Source organism: Neodiprion fabricii, chromosome 2, assembly GCF_021155785.1.
Source record: "Neodiprion fabricii isolate iyNeoFabr1 chromosome 2, iyNeoFabr1.1, whole genome shotgun sequence".
NCBI lineage: Eukaryota > Metazoa > Arthropoda > Insecta > Hymenoptera > Diprionidae > Neodiprion > Neodiprion fabricii.
The window spans coordinates 22,407,392-22,427,911 of record NC_060240.1 but is presented as its reverse complement, the minus strand read 5'-3'; the positions used below and the strand labels follow the sequence as shown (position 1 = coordinate 22,427,911).

The following is a 20,520-nucleotide window of genomic DNA, read 5'->3' as shown; positions in this document are numbered from 1 at the left end:
TGCATCCACTTAGCACATCAAAATACTATGTCATTCATTGATCCGTATTTGCAAATAAATGTGTTCTATCAGTTTTGTATGGGTCGGTCATCAATTACATTCGTTGTCTATGAAAGGATTTCCAGAGAGATAAATCATCACCTTATCGTGGATGAGTAGAAGATCACCTGATTAGAATCTGCCTTAAATATCGTGAAGCTACACGTTTCTGATGGTGGTCGAGGTGTCTTTTTACCACGCATGGACATAACCATCTTCTTCAGTCAGGTAAATGATTCGAAATACTTAGTGCGTAGAGCAATGTACCTGAAACTATTTTGTATATCGAGTATAGAAACAGTTTAAGTGGAAGTGAAACCTATACATATAATGGAGGTTTTTCTCCAGAGTATGGTGTTATATTAGAAAGTGGATAAGAGTGATGACTGTTATATTTCAGTATGCATACTAGCGCTGTAACATATTGGTTTTACTATCGAAGGATTTAGAATCGTATCAATACCATCTACGTATCTTTCTAGGCATATTAGTCCATGAAAATTTACTTTGAGCTCTTAACCCTTTGAGTCATAGTGGTATGTATTTTTACCATCTATTTTATATCCATTTTTGTATTTTGAAAACTTTTCAACATATTTCTTTGCGATTTTTTGCCATTTCTGACAATATGTTAATAGCTTTTCAATAATCGAGAGTAATTGTTGCGGTATAATGTAAGATATTATTGTTAGAAATAAACTGATTTAGAAAAATCGTGAATATTGAAGAAATAATTCATTTCCGATAAAGTCTCTCTCTGTAAATACTCACTATATAAATACATGTTTTACATAAGTCAGAAGTTTTTGGGGTCACTAATTACGAATCGGAAGTCAGATTTTGAAAATTCAAGACGATGGGTCCAATATGGTGGAAAAAAATTACAAATTCAATCCAATCCGGAGAAAACACTCTGGCCAAGGTTTTTGAGTTTACTGATAACGAATCTAAAATCAAAGTTTGAAATTTCAGTACCGCGAATCCAATCAACGACCGTAACTCCTGCGTAGAATTTTCTGACCGGGTTCGATCAAATTTGAAATTGATGGCCGCCATATGAGATCTACCATACTGAATTTTTTAAATTCGATCTCAGATCAGCAGCCCCGAAAACCATTGTCTAAAGTTTTTTCACCAGATTTGATTAGATATGAAACTTTCGTCAGCCATATTGGATCCGGCATCTTGAATTCTTGTTATTTAATTACCGCTTCGTAATCAGTGACCCGAAAAACCATTGAATATCATCTTATGATAAAAGTTGACTTAGCAAAATAAGGTGCGACTCAAAAGGTCAAGTCAAAACACGAATTACAGCAGTTTCCTGCCGTGTTCGTCGCATTTTGCCTTATTAAAATATTCATATATATTTGACATTTAAATACCACGTCTTCATCTTTCAGCCATGCAGAATTCTGGCTTTTTGATCGCGGCTGTGGTCGCAGTTGTGGTGACTCTGACGTGGTCGACCCCTTTGAAGTTCGACGAGAACTTCCCGGTAGACACCTCGATCTTAATCTACAGACTGCCGTCCACGGTTATCCCAAACCACTATGATCTTGAACTAGTACCGCTCTTCACACCTGACCAGGAGTTCACTTTCACAGGCCAACTTAACATCAGCATCTCAGTGGTTGCTTTAACAAATGTGATTATTGTACACAGCGCAAACCTGAACATCAACCAGTCAGCGACTACGTTGTACAACGTTGCTAACGAGACTTTTGTTGCCATCGCTACTCAGACTTATGATGAGAATAGAGAATTTTGGATTCTCAGTTTTACAGAAAATCTTCCACTCGGAAATTATCGTCTTTACTTCAGTTTCGGCGGGGAATTGTTAACAGATATGCGTGGACTCTACCGCAGTTCCTACCAAATCGGAAACGAAACCAGGTCAATAGTTCAATAGCTCTCACGAGAAAATTGTGTGCACAGTGCAGATACAATTTATGCATCACGGCAATATAATAGCCAAAAAGCACCTCCAGAAAAATGTTTGTACAGGTTCACATACTGAGTTACATTTATTGAATATTTGGTAACATTAGGGTTAATGTCAATAAGCCCATGGTGTATCGTGTGCAAGTTATAAAGATAACTCTATCTCACACTATGATCTAGAAAAAATTAGGTCAAAAAAGACACACATTTACATTCCAGTGAATTCCGATATTCCGTGATGCTAATTGTATTTTGATTTCAATATAATAACTGATGTTCAGGTGCAGATGAGTGAAGTATTTATTTGGACGCCACAAAAGCTACTTAAATTAATCTCGTTCAACTTCTCTTATCTACGACTCTTTACTAACTTTCATTTCAGGTGGCTTGTGGCAACGCAATTCCAGGCTACGTCGGCTCGTCGTGCTTTTCCCTGTTTTGATGAACCTGGTTTGAAAGCAACCTTCAGTGTTCGCCTCGCGCATTTCACAAACCAAACTGCCCTTTCGAACATGCCCAATATATCTACTAGCGATGCCGAGTAAGTCGCAACACCCTTATATTTTGCACATTGATGCATCTCATGCTAAACGTTGTGGTTCGCGTCTTAGCGCAACAATTGGAGGTCGTGTTTGGACGCAATTCGAGACAACGTCAGTGATGTCGACCTATCTCTTAGCCTTTGTCATTTCGGATTTCGAGAAGCTGAGTAGCGAGGACGGATTTTTCGCCATCTGGTCACGGTCAGAGGCAGTTGATACCGGGTCTTGGGCCCTCGAAACTTCGCAAGCATGTTACCAGGTGTGTTTGAATATATTGGGTGAAGATCCCTGGCCTAAAATTGACCAAGTGGCCATTCCAGACTTTTCTGCGGGTGCAATGGAGAACTGGGGATTGATCACCTACAGGTATGCTGAGTTCAAAGGTGCAGATTGCTAACTAATAACCAATGCGAACCTTTTTCGAACGTCAAGAGACGAAATCTAGCTGATGTAGCCTCTGATTTTGGCGAATAATTTTCCAGAGAGAGGTTGCTTCTTTGGCAAGATGGCGAATCTAGCACAACGGCTCGCGAGACCATCAGTTCCATCATCAGTCACGAATTTGCTCACATCTGGTTCGGAAACCTGGTTTCTCCAAAATGGTGGGATCATCTCTGGTTCAACGAAGGTTTTGCTAGTTTCTTGGAATACCGAGTACCGTCACTAACTACTTGGATATGGCGTTATGCTGAAAGGGCAATCACTGATCAACAGCTACCAGCCTTGATTACTGATTCTTTGGAAACGACACGTCCGATGACCAACCCTGTAGGTAGTCCTGATTCGATCTGGAGTAGCTTCGACAATATCGCTTATGCCAAAAGTAAGTATTATCCGTTCATCTTCACAGCACTGATTTTACATGTTCTACTTGCTGTCTGCGTCGAGATTCTCGACTTGAAACATTGAGTTCTAAGTGAAGAGGATACGGAAATCGAGATACGTTGCATTTTTTAAAATATTTTATGTCGAGTCTGAATCGCTGTAAAATATAACTAGGTAAATGAATAATTCAATCATAAAATTATTTCTCACAAATTGGTAATACGGCGTGGTTTTCATCAAACCATTCAAGTGGTATCGTAAAGAGTAAATCCGGTTTTATAAAGTACTGAATAAACTTATAAATGAATTTTGCATATAAGAATATTTTACATGACAATAATATTATTTTCGCAGCTATATCTTTATCCGTGCAGTATGGTTTTTAAATGTATCCTGAACTGCATGTTACTTATTTATCCGTTGATTTCTCAAACACTGAATTTTAACGTGTAGGTGCTTGCGTGATACGTATGCTCAACCGCGTGATGAGGGAAGACCTCTTTGAACTTGCGCTGCGAAATTACCTCAACCAAACGTAAGTTAGTTAGTTGTTAACTAACATTTAAGATCAACGAGACTAGAAATCTAGCCGATGTTAAAATTAGGTATGTTTGACGAAGTTGTTGGATTGGTTAACTTGGCCTCACCGCTATACTCATCTGATTGTACAGTGCACTAAAAACAATGATGTTAGGCTCACATCAATATTTTTATTGCTAAAATTTTCTTCTGAGCGGAACAAGAAATCTTGTTGGTTAATGAAAACCATATTGGTGCCGAGGCTAATGAGTAATGGAAAGAGACCTACACAAATATTATTGAAAAAATATAACTAAATTAGCTATTATTCAAGATCGCGAAGGTATACCGTGTTCTGATGTGTCTTGTAGCGAGTGCATTGTAAGATCTCGGAAAAACTAGTTACTAGGCTAATAACATAATTATCTTATAAAGCAGATGTGTTTTTCCGTGTGACACCATAATTGATAGTGAAAATGGCTAATTCTCCCTTACAGAGCTTTTGGAATTTTTGAACCGAGTGAACTTTGGGAACAAATGCAAATCGTGGCTGACAGTAATAGCGCACTACAAAACCATATGCCAATCGCAACAATCATGGAATCATGGACAGAACAAGCCGGTTTTCCCCTAGTCACCGTTTTGAGAAACTATTCAACTACGGTAGTGGCGTTTAGCCAAGAACGATTCTTCATGAATCGCAACTCACCGACAGCTGACCCAGAAGCTCAAAGGTGGTGGATCCCTATCACGGTTGCTCTGGGAACCAACCCTACGCGATGTAACAGTGCCTTTATACAACCCGACTGGCTTCGCGCCCAAGATAAAGCTATTATGATGAACGGATTCGCGAACGATACCTGGGTAATAGCAAATTGTCAAGGGATAGGGTTTTACAGGACCAACTACGATACTCAAAACTGGCGGATGCTCATCGACTATCTGAAAAGCACGGACTACGATCAGATCAATGCCATAAATAGAGCCATATTGGTCGATGATTCACTTAACTTGGCGCGCGCTGGATACATCGACTACTCAATCGCTTTAGACCTGCTCAGTTACATCACCAATGATCTTGACTTCATTGTGTGGCGCGCTGCCATCACTGATATCAGATACCTTAATACGATCCTTGTGAGCAGTGAAAACTACGTTTCCTGGCAGGGATTTTTGCATAGCTTGATTTCAAACGTCACAGAAACCTTGGGCTGGGTTCCCAATACCGCAGACGATCATCCTACTAGGATCCATCGAGAGCAAGTTCTCAATTTGGCTTGTCAGATTGATTACCCGGGCGCTCGTTCCGCGGCTGAATCTCTCTTCGACTTGTGGATCACTAATCCGCAGTTGAATCCGTAAGTATAAACTTGAGGTGCGAAATGCTTCAAATGTTGGTCAAAAATGGGGTCTTTAATGCCAGTTTAATCATTGTAGGGTTGACCCAGACTTGAGATCAGTTGTGTATTGTTGGGGTGTCAAAACCGTCCCTGAGACAACTTGGGATATAATGTGGAATCGGTTCCTGACAGCTAGCCTCGCCACCGAAGAGAACTTGCTCCTGCGAGGACTGGCATGCACTGAAAATCCGGAAATAATTGAGAAGTACAATCAAAACCCGCACGATCCGCTAGTATGAAAGTATTCTTCAAACATTTTCTTTCACATTAGCCAATTGTTTGTTTTCTGCGTTTTATAGATACTTGCGGCTATCCATTACACCGAATTCAGGTATCCGATCACAAGATACATACACGGTCTTCTCAGCCATTCTGAACAGTGGCCAAAATAACGTTGACATACTTCTGAACTTCATCGAAAACTACACCGCAGACATCGCTGAATTGTTAGTAATTTAAAAAGTTTTTATCAACTACCAATTAGCATTAGAAGCGGTTTCTAAACCAATCATTTAATAAATGTCTTTCTTGTAGCTACGGAGGAATGGGTGATGTGAATAACATGCTCATTAGTATTGCGGGTCGTATCACCAACCAGCAACAGCTTGAAAAGGTACGTCAAGTCATAAATTTATCACCCATGCTGTCAAATGAAAACTTTCGATCTTGGTAAACAATCCATTTTACTTGAACGCCACTTCGGAGTCTGCATGTCTATTCATCGAAATTGGGAAAAGCAACTAGAATACTATTTCGAATAAATGCATGAACATAATTCGCAGGCGTTTACCGAGCTCTCTGTACTTCAATTATGGCAGCAGTTACCGATTAATTCACTATCGATATGCGTATAGATTCCCATTGTATTCACATCTTGGACAATTTTAGTTACAAGAAGTTACCAGCTCTGAAGCATTAGGTGCGAGCTCTGCAGTCATCCAGCGTACACTTCAAACTGCTAATGTAAATCTGGAATGGATTTCGAACTATGAACCACTCATCGAGGAATGGTTGTCTGAACAGGGCTTCATTTCTGATAGCACTGCTGTCCCTGTGGTTACCACACTGCCTCCAGACGTAGAAACGACAACCCTTGAAAGCGGTGCACCAGTTCTTACATCAAGTTTATTTCTTATCTCAAGTTTTGTCGCTATGGCGATGAGTAACTACGTGATTACGTGAAACACTGATCCAACTGGATAACTCATTCAATATAGTAAACTACATCCATCCTAGTCAATCATGTTACGAGATATGCATAAACACACATATCCTTCGGATGTACAAATGCGTGTTCGTAAGATTTCATATTGTGCATGGTATACCGCAAAGCACAGACTCGTCTTACTGCATTCTTCCATGACCACGAGCAGGTGCAAAGCAGGTATTTACAATTAGAATACCACATTGAATGCTGTTGGAGGTGCAATAAATGCAATATTATATGTTGACCCCATTTCTAATTGCTTTTTAACTACACAGAAGCCGTAAACTATATTCATTTTTTTGACCGCTCCACCCTGAGCTTCCTGAGAGCAGGAAGTTATGAAACGTCCATTGTAGAATGGATTTTCGCAATTATATCAGACTTATCACTTAGTTCTTCTAACCTGATCCCTACACCGATTGGAAATCTGTCGTTCCGTAATACAATGAATCGATTTGCAAAGAGAGCAGATTTTTGCATCCAGCATTGATGTATTTATTCATAGAAATTTTCAAGCTCTATTCGTGTGTAGACATAAGCATATGAAATTTGTTATGTGGTTCCAAATAATTATACTACCAGTTGCATCAGTTTTTTAAATGCATCAAGTACAAATCCTTTCATGCATACATCTTTCCTTACATGTGATTCACTTGAAATGTTGCATTGATGGGCTTTTACGGTCGCTGATCACGAATCTGAACTTTAAATTTGAAAATTCAAAATGGTGGACCCAATATGGCGGATGTAAATTCAATAAGTTGTTTCATTAGCATAAAAACTTTATGTTACGTGTGTTATGTCCTCTAGACCTCACATTCTTTTCTCGCAGTCTTGTAGTCGTTATACACTCTGCATCCTCTCCTTATCTTTGCCGAGTTAACAGTATGCTCCCTCTACTCCTAAACTGCGACTACCCAGTCCCTTCTATCCTTCCTTCTATGTACACATTCTCAAGTCATCTTCGATTCGGCCAACATCTAAATTCACCTCTCTTCCTTTTTTCCTCGTCCACATCTTCTCACTGTACTCTCCATATCTTTGACAATAAATAAATTATACACTAAAACATTAAACTCCTCAATGCAACTTCCTCTCATTTCCTGTGATCCTTCGTACGTGCATGTAGTCGACGGGTTACGAACTCGAAACATGATGTAATAACATCACAGCTGCGCGTGGATGCGGTCATCGATAGCCGCTCCTCGTGATAACTACCATCCACCCCGTAACACATGGTTTTTAAGATCACTGACTACGAGTTTAAACTAGAATTTCAAAAATTCAATACGGTGGATCTAATATGCCGGACAAATAAGAACAAGAAGAAAATTTTTTTTTGTCTATTAAGTTTGCGCGAAAATTGGCATTCAGATTTTCATGGTAAATTGGGAGGAAATGTTTTTTTTTCCGTGGGGAAATACGATTTTTTACCATTTTTTTAGAGATGCTATTTTTGCAATAAGTAAATGAATAAATTAAAAAAATTTTTTAGATTAAAAAATATTTCTGGAACCATGTGAAATCAAAAAACTGGGCAGTTGTTACCAAAATAGTAGTTTAATAAATAAAAAGCTGCAAAAAAAAAGGTGGGACGCTGAGAGTCCCAGCGTGAATTAAAAGATTAAAATATAATAACATAATAACGTATTGGGAACACATCATCTCTGACACTGGAAAATATCCGACAAAGATGTGACAATGTTTACTTGATGCAGTGAGTACACACATATATAATAGGAAGTGATTAGGTCGGGTATTGAAGCATCACCTTATGAAAAAAACCAGACCGTTCACAAATACATGATCAAAGGGTAGCTAAAAATGATTCCACTGCTCTAGTACTTTATGGAAATGTGTTTATAATTGGAAAGATACGTGCACCTACTGATCAATTCCTCAATAACGCAGTTTCCTGCCTCTGAAGCCAGACATGCCTATAAAGAGATGGTATTGCTTGATAAGATAATACTTGTTATGTGATAACGATTCATCATTGCTAGATTATTAGAGCCTTATATTTGGAAGCCATTATTAAGCGTGGTTCTACTTCAAGCGTGATTATCGTGCCAGCGATCGTCAGAGAAGGTGAGATATTCGAACTGAAGATCAGGTTTTGTTTCAGTGGAGACTAGTGAAAACACATGTGACAAACAAGTCGTAAGTGGGAATACAATCAAAATACGGCTTAACAACGCTGCAGACATGAAGGAGAATTTTATTTTTGTAATTTTTGCATCAGCCACTCTTTTCATTCCGTCTGCAATATTCAATTGTTCTCAATAAAATACTATTCATTTGATTCATATCTTTGAAGTCTCGCATTTGCTCGCCTTCGAACCGCGAGTGCGATCTTCGTCAGTTCTGCAAATTACGTCGTCGAGGTGGAATCCATATAAGAATCTTTTTTTTTTTTTTGTCTTGTTTTTGTGATTTGGCATCTGTAAGTACTGTTATTTATATTTCCGAAGCACTTTTTTTCAATACGTCTTACATCATCATGATTATGATTTTCTAGTTCCAATTCATAATTTATATTAATCAGTAAACGTGCATTCGATGCGATTCTTATGACAGGCAAATATCATCGCATATCGCATATCGCAAAGTTCAACATATTCATACTTCTTTTGTAGAAAGCGGTAAAAATTCTAAATTGATAAGCGGTGGGTGTGTACTCTTGAGGATCAACTGTCGACTGTACTCGACGAGATGTATGAACTTGAATACTTGTGTGCAATCAGTTTCTATTGAAATCATCGTATCAATCGTTTTCTCTAATTTTCTTGAGTGTGCGATTTCGTTGAAAATACGAGGTTGCGGTTCGTAATACTGACGTGGCGAGACTTTGACAGAAAAATCATTATCTTGCAACTTCAAAATAATTAAGATAGAGGTAACGATGAGTGCAAATGTAAGTATAATGTCAATATTGTATCACGGTGTATTGAATTTCAGGCAATCTCCTAAGATTGTTAAATTACGACTTTTCCGAAAAAATCATTGAAATGTTAATATTACGAACTTTAATCTCGTTTAAAATCACAATCATTCAGTGACTATAATACATATTATACATTTAATAGCCGGAAGCACTTGAGCAAAGATTCAAAAATTTTGGGACATCTTAAACCAGTTTGGACAGTTTCAAAAATTATGATTATATTAGATTGGCTCTAGTTTTTACGTTATTGTAGTATTGTAAGGAGTCGGATGGTTTCTAATATAGTCATGATTTAATTCAAAAATTCTTCATTCGCAAGCACCAAAATTGGTGGAAAAAAATCAGAGACAAAAATTCTATTGAGCTGCGTAGTATTTTTTTTAATAAGCCTTGAATATTAAAAAAAATCAAACGTTGCATCTAAATACTGCTTTTCTGAGTCATAATATGAAAATGTCGATAAAGTGAATAACTAAGGCCAAGTTCCAAGGGTCGATGACATAAAATTTTACTAAGGCCACTGAAATATGAAGGGCAACAAAACCTCTGTTGACCAGTCTAATGAATACGTAGAAGAGAATCAGTGACTCTATATTATAGATGTTCAATAAGTACATGCAAAATTAAAACGATAGTAAGCTCTTGACAATTGCATAATTTGCTAAACTACAGATGGAGTATTCATGGCACCTCCTCGTCGGTTTGGTAGTATTGGCGATTTCTGCTGTAACGTCAGAGTCTGTGAACCGACGCTCGAGTACGTCGCGAGTTGACAACGATGCAGACTACCGACTGCCAAACAACACAATCCCGCTTCACTATGACATTCGACTTGTACCCTTCCTTGAAAATGGAAATTTCACGTTTGGCGGCGAAGTTACGATAGATGTAATGGTTGTGGAGCAAACCTCTACGATTGTCCTGCACGCATACGATATTGACATAGATAATGACACCGTGGTGGTAACATCTGACAATGTGACATATGCGATCAGCAACAAAACCTTCAATACAGATCTGCATTTTTATACACTGAACTTCGCAACGAGTCTCGAACCAGGAAACTATTCTATCTATATTGAGTATGTCGGAATTTTATCGGCTAGTATGGAAGGCTTCTATCGCAGCTACTACACTACGAGTTCTGGGGAAACAAGGTCAGTGATTAAAAGATCTAGTTACCATAGAGTTAATCCTTTGATTCATGCTGGGGCGCTCAGCGTCCCACATTTTTTTTTGCAGCTTTTTATTTGAGAACAAGGAAGGACACCGTTTTAAGTATTTATGTTCCTGGAACAGCTGGTATCGTCATAATACTGGCTAAACACTTATACCCGTTTTTTATTTTCAGGTGGCTAGCAACTACTCAATTTGAGCCGGTTTATGCCCGTCAGGCATTTCCGTGCTTTGACGAACCGGCTTTAAAAGCACGCTTCACGATTAGCATCGCTCACTGGCCGAACCAAACTGCTATTTCAAACGCAGCAGTTGCGTCCACTTCAGGAGCCGAGTAAGTATAAAAAATTAACACTCTGTAGTAATGAGAATCTTTGCAAAAGGGCGTTTAAGATTGCTGCTAACTTTAAAAACATTTATACGTGATAAAATAAACACTTACATAAATCATTCAAATTCTGCTATCGTCTCCTAATCTCGGTTCAAATCATCTCAATTATCATTCGTCTTTCGTCTTTCGCTGTTCGTCTTTTGTTGACTATCCATCCTCGACTGCAGCCTTCGAAACAAAGCCCGCCCTTACATTTGTTGTGCCTAATAAGGATGGTATCCCAGGCCGATTTCTCCGATTTTATTTATTTTTTTGTAATATGTTATGGTAGACTAAAAGCTGTATTTTTTTAAATACGTATTTGTTTTTTTTCACCGCCTTTAAATACTCTATGGTGATGAAACCACCGTCCAGGGTAAGGCATGTCAAGGGGCAATTTGGCAGTTTCATCCACAAGAACATTACGAGAAATGAAAAATGTAAATATCTGAAAAAAAAATGTCAAATCGTCCCTTGACATGCCTTAACTTTGAGGGTAGTTTCATCACCTGAAAGTGTTTCATGGCAGGTAAAATAAAATGCGCCTCGTTTAATTTTTAGTCTGCTATACCATATTACAAAAGAAATCAAATTGGAGAGATCGACCTGGAATACCTACCTTGTTTGGAAGTCAAGTGCGCACTCTCTCTCTCAAAATGCAACGCTAAACACCCTTTTGCGCGACTGGGCTTCTCCGAAGTCTGTCCATTGTTTTAAACTATAAGTCATATGCTTTTGCCGTCGCTGAAATCTCCGTGACAAAATTGATTTTCAATCCGACGAAAAATGTACTTTCCATTTCCAGTTCTACCATAGAAAATCGAGTGTGGACATATTTCGAAACGACGCCATTAATGTCCACGTACCTTGTCGCCTTTGTAGTATCTGACTTCGAATACCAATCAAATGATGACGAGTCATTCAGGGTTTGGGCTCGCTCAGACGCTCTGAATACTACGACCTACGCCGTCACCGTTGGTCAGGAGATATTGGCTGATATGAATGATTTTACCGGAATCGACTACAACCTGTCATTCTCGAAGATGGATCAGATTGCAATACCAGACTTTTCCGCGGGAGCTATGGAAAATTGGGGTCTTGTTACTTACAGGTCAGTTGTATAACACGTTGCGGTTCTCTTTCTTGTTATCGCCATAAAGTGAAGACAGAAACAAATGCTTAACCCCACCGACATATATCACCAAATGTGATCGTTTTAATTTACTGTCAGCAATGAATCATCAATAAGTGAGCTCTCTTTTTCAAGTAGTAAATATTTTCTCTCAAGTTCGCCAGTGACAATCATTACCACGATATATCGATCATTTGGCACTCACAGTAAAATCAAGTATGATAAAGCATGTTGAGGATATTATTGAAGCTCTAATAGTGATGCGAATTCCTCAAATCGATTATTCGCGTAATATATCATTGCCGTAGAAGACCGGTTGGAAAAGCTGCAATGCTTTTACTGAAAATTTAAAGGGACTCGGAAGCGAAATAGCCCGAAAATGGGATAAAATTCAAAAGGCATCTGTCAAGAACTGAAACACCATACATACATTCTGATTTTTGCAAAATTTTTATTGGAGTTTTAGCTATAAAATTCAGTGGTTAAAGTCGGGAAAGTATAAATATTTAAGGGAGATATGCACGGATAAACAAGACCACGAGTCTCATACACCGCTCCCTTATTGTCATGATTCCGAGTGTACGATTTTCAAGCCCCATTATCATCAGGGAATGTTTCTCTACAAACTAAGCCTAAGGTTTTTGAAAAAACATGAAAACTAAAAAACTGAGGGCTAAAATTTAAAAAAAAATCGAAAAATGAATGATATTAGTTGTATAACAACAATAATAAAACATTTATTTACATCAATGTAGGTTAACTTCGTATAAAAAGTTGATATCTTCATTAAAAAAAAACGAAGGCTATCTGTTATAGTGTTTTTGAGTTATTGTGGAAAAACCAATGACAAATGTTGTTTATATAAGTATGTATGTACCACACCCAAACGCAAGGTTGCTTTCAACGCTGAATATCTTGTATTATTAAAATTTGTTCACGTGTACCACTGATTGTCATCGACAAAAATATGCCGAACAACTTAGAAATAACAAAAATTTTGTACATTTTTACAGTAGTTTATAAAAGCGAATTGAATACTTAACACATTTTCAGCCCTCAAGGCCTTCCTAGTTCACCTGAGCTCAATTTTGCGAATTTTTCAGTTTTTCTTACGCTAAAGTGTTTGGTAGAGATTGTAGTAAGAGAATGAAAAAATTTTAATAATGAAAAATTTCGAAATTCTACGCTTCCTAATCCGCTTAAATATGCATTCTTTAATGAATGTCAGACAACCGTTTTGGATCGAAATAATTTGTGAGAGGATAAATTACTTCTAAACCAGTTTCTTTTGACGGGCTTTTGAGAATTGAACGGTCAACTCTTCGAAGAGCAACAAGTAGCAACAATTATGATTAAATATAATTTCAGAGAGCGGCTTCTGTTGTATAAAGATGGTGTGGCGACCACACGAAACAAACAAAACATCGCGACGGTGATTGCACACGAGTTCGCTCATCAGTGGTTCGGTAATCTGGTGAGTCCACTATGGTGGAAATATCTTTGGCTCAATGAAGGATTTGCAACATATTTCGAGTACTACTCTACAGCAACCGTTGAAACGACTTGGCGTCTAGCAGAACAATTCACGGTCGATTACTATCACCCTGCACTACTCGCCGATAGTTTAGAGACGTCTCATCCCATCAATGAAGACGTTTACAGTCCGAGCGAGATTAACGCAATTTTCGACACTATCTCTTATTCGAAAGGTACGCTTGATCGATCTATCATTAAGCTATCAGTTACAGTCAGCATTAACACAAGCGTGGCAGTAAATTGATAACAAATTTCATGCTTGTGTTATTTGTTCAAATAACCGTGACGTACTTATTAGAAAAGAAAAAATATTCCACAGAAAGAAATATTTTTATTGTAAAATAATTTCCGGGAGATATTGTGTTATATTAAAATACTCATGCTAATCGGTATAAACTACTTCACGTTATCTATTCCAAGATTTTCATAGTTCAAAATTCGTTCCCCACGGATTCATATGGAGTTACCGTCTTCATGCTTATAAAAAAAATACTTCCTGTGTGTTTCTTACCAAGCTGGTTCTGTCATCCGTATGATGCAGCATTTCCTTGGGGGGCCTGTATTCCAGGCAGGATTACAACTTTACCTGCAGAACATGTGAGTGCGACTTCTCATTCCCCGAAGAAACATATTACGACTTTGGAAAAATATTTGAATCTTGAGATATCCTACAATTTATCATTGTAGGGCATATGGTGCAGCAACACCTGATGATCTCTGGGAGGCGCTTACAACTGCAAATACCAATATGTCGAGTCCAATTCTGCATACGCACGTTGACATAAAAACTGTAATGGATACCTGGGTGAACCAAAAAGGATATCCTCTGGTTACCGTGACAAGAAACTACACAACAGCTACCCAGGAAATATCACAAGTAAGCTATAATTAAAATGTTTTATCGACCTTATCCATTAATGTAGTATAGGTTCTCAGTGTTATAGGTCTAATAAAGGCAGTCAAAATTACTTGACGTTTCGGCCATTTGAGGGAGACTTCTCAGAAACAGCATAATATATTGAAATGCAAAAAAAAAAGAAATACAAAAAAAGGGTATAATATAATACAAAGAAAACCAAACGAGTCAAAATCAATTGCAATAGAACTACTAACATCAAATACGTGATATATCGCCAAAAAACATACTAATAAGATTCCTAGATCTTAACACATCCGGACATTAACAAAATTACAGAAAGTTAAGTTGGAACAGCAAGTTCATCGATCTGTAACAATACTCAGGACTGTAACAGTACACACAGCAAGCAGGCAAATCAGTCAAACACTTACAAAAACACCACTAGGGTATGCTTGAAAGACACTTTATCGGGCTCCTTTGGTACCATGTTAGTTAAAAAGGTAATAAAACGTAGCTCTTAAGCCGTGATTAAATACGATCAACCCATGGTATAGTAACGTTCGACCTTTGGTCATGCTAAAGGCGGGAACGAGTAAGCACCTGGGTAATAAGAAAACAAAGAGTGACAACTCATAATCAATGAAAGTGTCAACCATCCAAGCGCCAACAAGTCTAACAGTTCGACTAGTTAGATCCGTTGTCATGAAAAGAGTCAGTTGCTAGACTTACTCAAAATCGAATTATGATATGCCTTACTTAAATTGTTAACATTTGGTCTAAGAATAACACAACTATCGTCACTAACCATATTACACAACTGTAAAATCAGTCTTTTCCTATAATCCCTTTCATGGCAAAGAATACTTAAATCATTAAAATAAGAATTATAATTCAGATCAATCCTGTATCTTGTCAAAGCGGTTTGTTCATCCGTATCCATAAGAATGTCCCTCTTATGCTCATTGACTCTAGTTTTCAAAAGCCTCTCCGTTCGACCAATATAACATTGGTGACAATCCTTGCGAGGTTCTTTATACACAACTTTGGACTTACTTCCAATAGGAACAGCATCTTTTGGTCAAACAATATATAATAATATAGTGAGCTCTAATCATCACCGAAGATAACGAAGAAGTCGCCGAATCCGGCTATAAATAATTGTTTTCTAAGAACCAAAGCACAGTATCAGAATTACAACGAAGTATACAGATTTTAAAATCGGATGATTTACTTCCAGGAACGTTTCCTGCTGAAGGGTCGTGGCTCATCGAATGACACAACGGAGTACAAATGGTGGATTCCAATCAACTTTGCTTCGCAAGCTAACATTGCCTTTACTGCGACGGCACCATCTGACTGGATTCGTTCACAAGATGATAGCGTGGTGATTAGTGGTTTCTCGCCTACACAATGGGTCATCTACAATGTGCAGCAAACAGGTAAAAAATCGGTATTATTTCTACTAAAATTTAAACACGGTTGTATAAAATGAACATAAGTATAAGAAACCTCTGTCGATTCAAAATACGAAGGTAAGATGAGAAAATAGCACAGATCATAACCAGACATTGTCGTTAAGAGTGTAATAGCACCATGCAATATGATAAAAGTGACCACGATTTCGTTGGAGGGTCCAAAGAATTAAAACAAAAAAAATCAATGGTACCAAGCATGCTTACACAAGTTCATGTTCCATAAAGAAGTGATGAATAGCAGGTGGTTGCAATCACAGTATTCAAACGATTAACTGTTAAAACATGCACTTCCTCAAGACTCAAAATTTTGTTCAGGATAGGTTTGGGTAGATTAAGAGAAGGGTAAAACGTCAATTCATGTAGCTAATAGAAAAATCCGATCAGGCTGGGGATTTTTTTCCGACCACTTCTTTTCACGCCGAATGCAACGCAGAAACCCGCGAAAAAATAACTCAAATATTCGGAAAATTTCTACAGGTTTTATTTCGAAGGAATTTACCGCAAATTCCATGTCCTTATTTGTGAAAAATGTTATAAAGAGCTCCAAAAAAGAAGATGGTTACTTTTTAAATCATTTCCACGACTTCTGAAACATTTCTTGAGCGTAAAAAAGTTGTTTTTGCCGAATATTTCCATAAATATAAGTTTCCTGGCGAAATGTGTATCTACCGAAATTGTAGGTCTCGTCGAGATTTGGATTTTCAGTGGTACACATTTTTTTGCTTACCTGCATAATTTTTGTTCTAATGATTGAGCACCTGATTCACAATTTTTTCTCGAAAAAAATCATTTTTACGATGATAATAATCATACAGATACAGTATTATTCATTCAACTTCCCGTATACTATACCGTATTCCGATTAAAACTTTTTGCGATGTGCTAAATAACATCGCTTATGTTATGATATAAAATGTTTATGTTCCGTCTTCTGTGCATTTGCTTCAAACTACCATCGTAAAATTGATCAATTACCTATTATAAATGCGCCATATATCGGAACCAAGGAGACATCCAATCGATGAAGAGAGAAATCATTGCAGCATTGTACCACGGAGTCTCCAATGATGTTGAGCGACAACACTTCTTCTGCCCCACAGGCGCCAGTTCTTGGTGCTTTTACCAATAAGCAGTAGCTGAAAATCTAAAACCTGGTCTGCACACGAAAAACATAAAAACACTGCTGAAACAAACGGTGTTCACTTATAGCATCCCGATCTATCAAAAGGTTTCAGATGAAGAATTGTTACGTCGTTATAAGCAGTTCTTCGGTGTACTGAAACGTTGATAAATAAATAATACTTTCTCTATGTTATTAACGTTACCGTTTAAGTGATTTTTTTTCGAAAATTTGTACTTCAGGTGTCCAACCATTTGAATAGAAATTATACTGGTAAGCGAAAAAATGTGTACAACTGGAAATACGCGTCTCCACAAGACCTACAACTTTGGTGGATACACATTTCACCAGAAAACTTATATTTATGGAGATATTCGGCAAAACCAACTTTTTTGATCTGAAGAAATCTTTCGGAAGTCGTAGAGTAAAAGTATGAATTTTTTTGGGAACTTTTTATTACGTTTTTCACAAGTAAGGCCATGGAATTTTCGGTAGATCAATTCCTTCGAAATAAAACTTGTAAAACTTGTCCGAATATCTAAGCTGTTTTTCGGTGGTTTTCCGCGTTGAATTCGACGTGAAATGAATAGTCGAAAAAAATCACCAGCCTCGTCTGACTTTTCTATCACGTACGTACATGGCGGGTGTATCCTTCCCTTAAATCACGTACTTCCTCAAGCATCAAATTCTTGTGCAGGTTTCTACCGCGTCAACTACGATGATACTAATTGGGGCATGATTTCCTCGTATCTCCAGACGTCAGCCTACATAATTATTAACGTACTAAACCGTGCGCAGCTCATTGACGATTCGTTAAACTTGGCACGTGCTGGGTACCTCAACTACAGTGTCGCTTTGCCTGTAACCCGTTACTTGACTCAAGAGACTTCTTATGCTCCATGGGCAGCTGCATTCACTGCTTTTACTTACTTGAACACAATGCTGGCGAACTCCACAGGCTACGAAGATTTCAAGGTGAGATTAAAAAATTATGGAAAATACATTGTGTTCAACATAAATGCTTCATACTACTTGAGATGACTCTATGTTTTTTATTAACCGCTGTGGTTTGACTTTCGCTGCGGGTCAAAAGTTCGACTATAAAAAACCATATTTGTAGGTACAGGTTTTGGTTTAACACATTTTGTAGCGAAGTTCAATGAATCATAGATTTTGTTTTTTGTTTTCAATTTTAACCTCCATTAATTTTTTTCCACAGACGTACGTGTTGTCACGCGTTACTCCGATCTATGAATCCCTTGGCCATGAGGAACTAAGCTCTGATGAACACATCACCAAATTACATAGGCTGAGTGTTAATTCTTGGGCTTGCCGGATGGGCTCCACAACCTGTCGGGAGAAAGCAGAGGAACTACTGCTGGACTATTACAGTAGCTCAGATCCAACCGATTCAACGTTAGTAGTTGATATTCTACATAATCACGGTATTCAGAGGTTACGTGATTTCAACCGACACCTCTTACGTTTGAACTGTCTCTTTTTCGCAGAATTTCTGCTGATTTGAAGGCTTGGGTTTACTGCGAGGGCCTACGAAACGCCAATACTTCTGTGTGGAATTTCCTATGGGAAAGGTACTTGGCTACGGATTTCTCTGGCGAACAAACTCTGATCCTATCGAGTTTAGGATGCAGCCAGGATGAGGATATATTGAATAAGTACGTCCATATTCGGTTTGTCATTTCAGTGTGACGGTGTAGGTACTTGTTAATATGGCGACTATCTTCTTTGCAGTTACCTGGCATTATCAATATCAACGAATTCTTCAATTCGTTCCCAGGATACGTCTAGTGTTTTTACATCGGTCTACACCGCTAGCCCTAGCAACGTGGACGTGGCTTTCAATTTCCTCGTCAACAATTACGAGGAAATATCCGAGTTGTGAGTATGCGTTTGGAAAGAAGCTTATCCAACCCCACTTCCAATATAATTTACTAATATTATTCACAAATCTTACACGCACTAAAATTATATGATTTACTTTCGTGTAGTTACGGTGGAATGAATCGTATTGGCAGCATGCTGCAGGGGCTAGCCTCACGGGTGGTCAGTTCTGAGCAACTTCAAAAGGTATGAGAAATTATGTGAATTGGTAATCCACTTTAGGACGAATTTTTAGTAATCTTGATTAATGCTGGGTACCCAATACGATTCTATAGCTGAAGGATTTCGTTGAAGAGAAACAAGACGTTCTGGGAGTTGCACTTACATCGGCTCAGCAAGCTATCGAACTTGCCGAGGAAAATATCTCCTGGCTAGAAAACTACGAGGCTGACATTGTGGAGTGGCTGGCTGAAGAGGTAGCAGCCATTGATGAACCTCAAGACAGTGGATCCGAACGCGTCAGCTTCGGCATTCTTCTCATGACCATATCTATAGGTGTTATAGGATTTATCTAGAACATTTCCAATGGCAGACCAATGGCAATGAGCATTTCGATTAGGAGAGTGGTTATCGTTAGATCTTTACGACTATTTTTCAATTCCCACTGATTGATGATTCCTCAAAAATATTGATATTATCTTTTAAAATCCTATACTCACGGTGGAAATTTTTTCTGACAGTTTGTCGTCAACCCGCGATATTTAACTGGATGATTTTACAACATCTGTAAGATCACCATGTTTTCAAAATTTCAAAGATCCATTGAGCATCACTTCATGTGTTCAAACCATATTTTATACGTATAATACGGAAAAAAGTAAACATGATTTCGGATCAATATAAAAAAAAACTTAATTAAAACTGAATATTTTACACGGCTTGTGAAAATCATTGCTTTTTTTAAAATGCGATTTTCATGAGTACCTTCAAAATTTTATACCCAACCTCTGTTATACAGATTTGACCCAGTGTTGAATTGATTTTTTCATGAAAATACATTTGTATATGAAATAAATACAGCATAGTGTAATAAAACTTGTTTTTCCCAGATCTCTGGCTTAACCCATTTTTCTGCAGTCCAAATCCTCTTCGCGATAAAATATTTTCCGTATTAACTTGGGATTTTTCGAGCTTCTTGTCAGATATCTTACTAACAAAACTACAAAAGAATTTTTTTTCAGTATCATTTTCATACTATAGCGAGATATCCAGCACGAATAAAAGTTCACTGTTCAGTTAAATTTTTTAATGAAGCATGTATATTTCCTCAGTACAGACAAAACATACTTTTATAATTCAAATGGCAGTTGCACTTTATCTAAGTTATCAAATGCAAGATTACAATTGACAAATCACCCGATTGGTTAATGAGAATTAGTTGATAAAATTTCCGAGCTGAAGGCTAAACTGAATCACATGTTAATTAGGACCAAAATTTACACAAGTTACAGATATTTGTGTAAGGTATTAAATACCTCTCTTAGTGATGAGACTACAGATTGGCTGACTAATTTATGAGTGCATTTTCAA

General features: G+C 37.7%; 1 protein-coding gene across 1 annotated transcript; it reads left to right on the top strand.

Moving 5' to 3' along the window:
* Positions 1-204: 204 nt before the first annotated feature.
* On the top strand, positions 205-20,020 carry LOC124175600. The gene is made up of 25 exons (XM_046556001.1): positions 205-267; positions 1,443-1,935; positions 2,366-2,524; positions 2,595-2,891; positions 3,008-3,348; positions 3,804-3,885; positions 4,367-5,227; positions 5,307-5,474; positions 5,569-5,715; positions 5,804-5,882; positions 6,158-6,447; positions 8,787-8,919; positions 10,093-10,577; positions 10,772-10,930; positions 11,772-12,077; positions 13,467-13,807; positions 14,150-14,231; positions 14,322-14,511; positions 15,731-15,932; positions 17,786-18,063; positions 18,308-18,504; positions 18,597-18,764; positions 18,841-18,987; positions 19,098-19,176; positions 19,266-20,020. The coding sequence occupies exons 2-25, from the start codon at positions 1,445-1,447 to the stop codon at positions 19,503-19,505; spliced, it is 5,922 nt and encodes a 1,973-aa protein (XP_046411957.1). The 5' UTR covers positions 205-267; positions 1,443-1,444; the 3' UTR covers positions 19,506-20,020.
* The last annotated feature ends 500 nt before the right edge of the window (positions 20,021-20,520 follow it).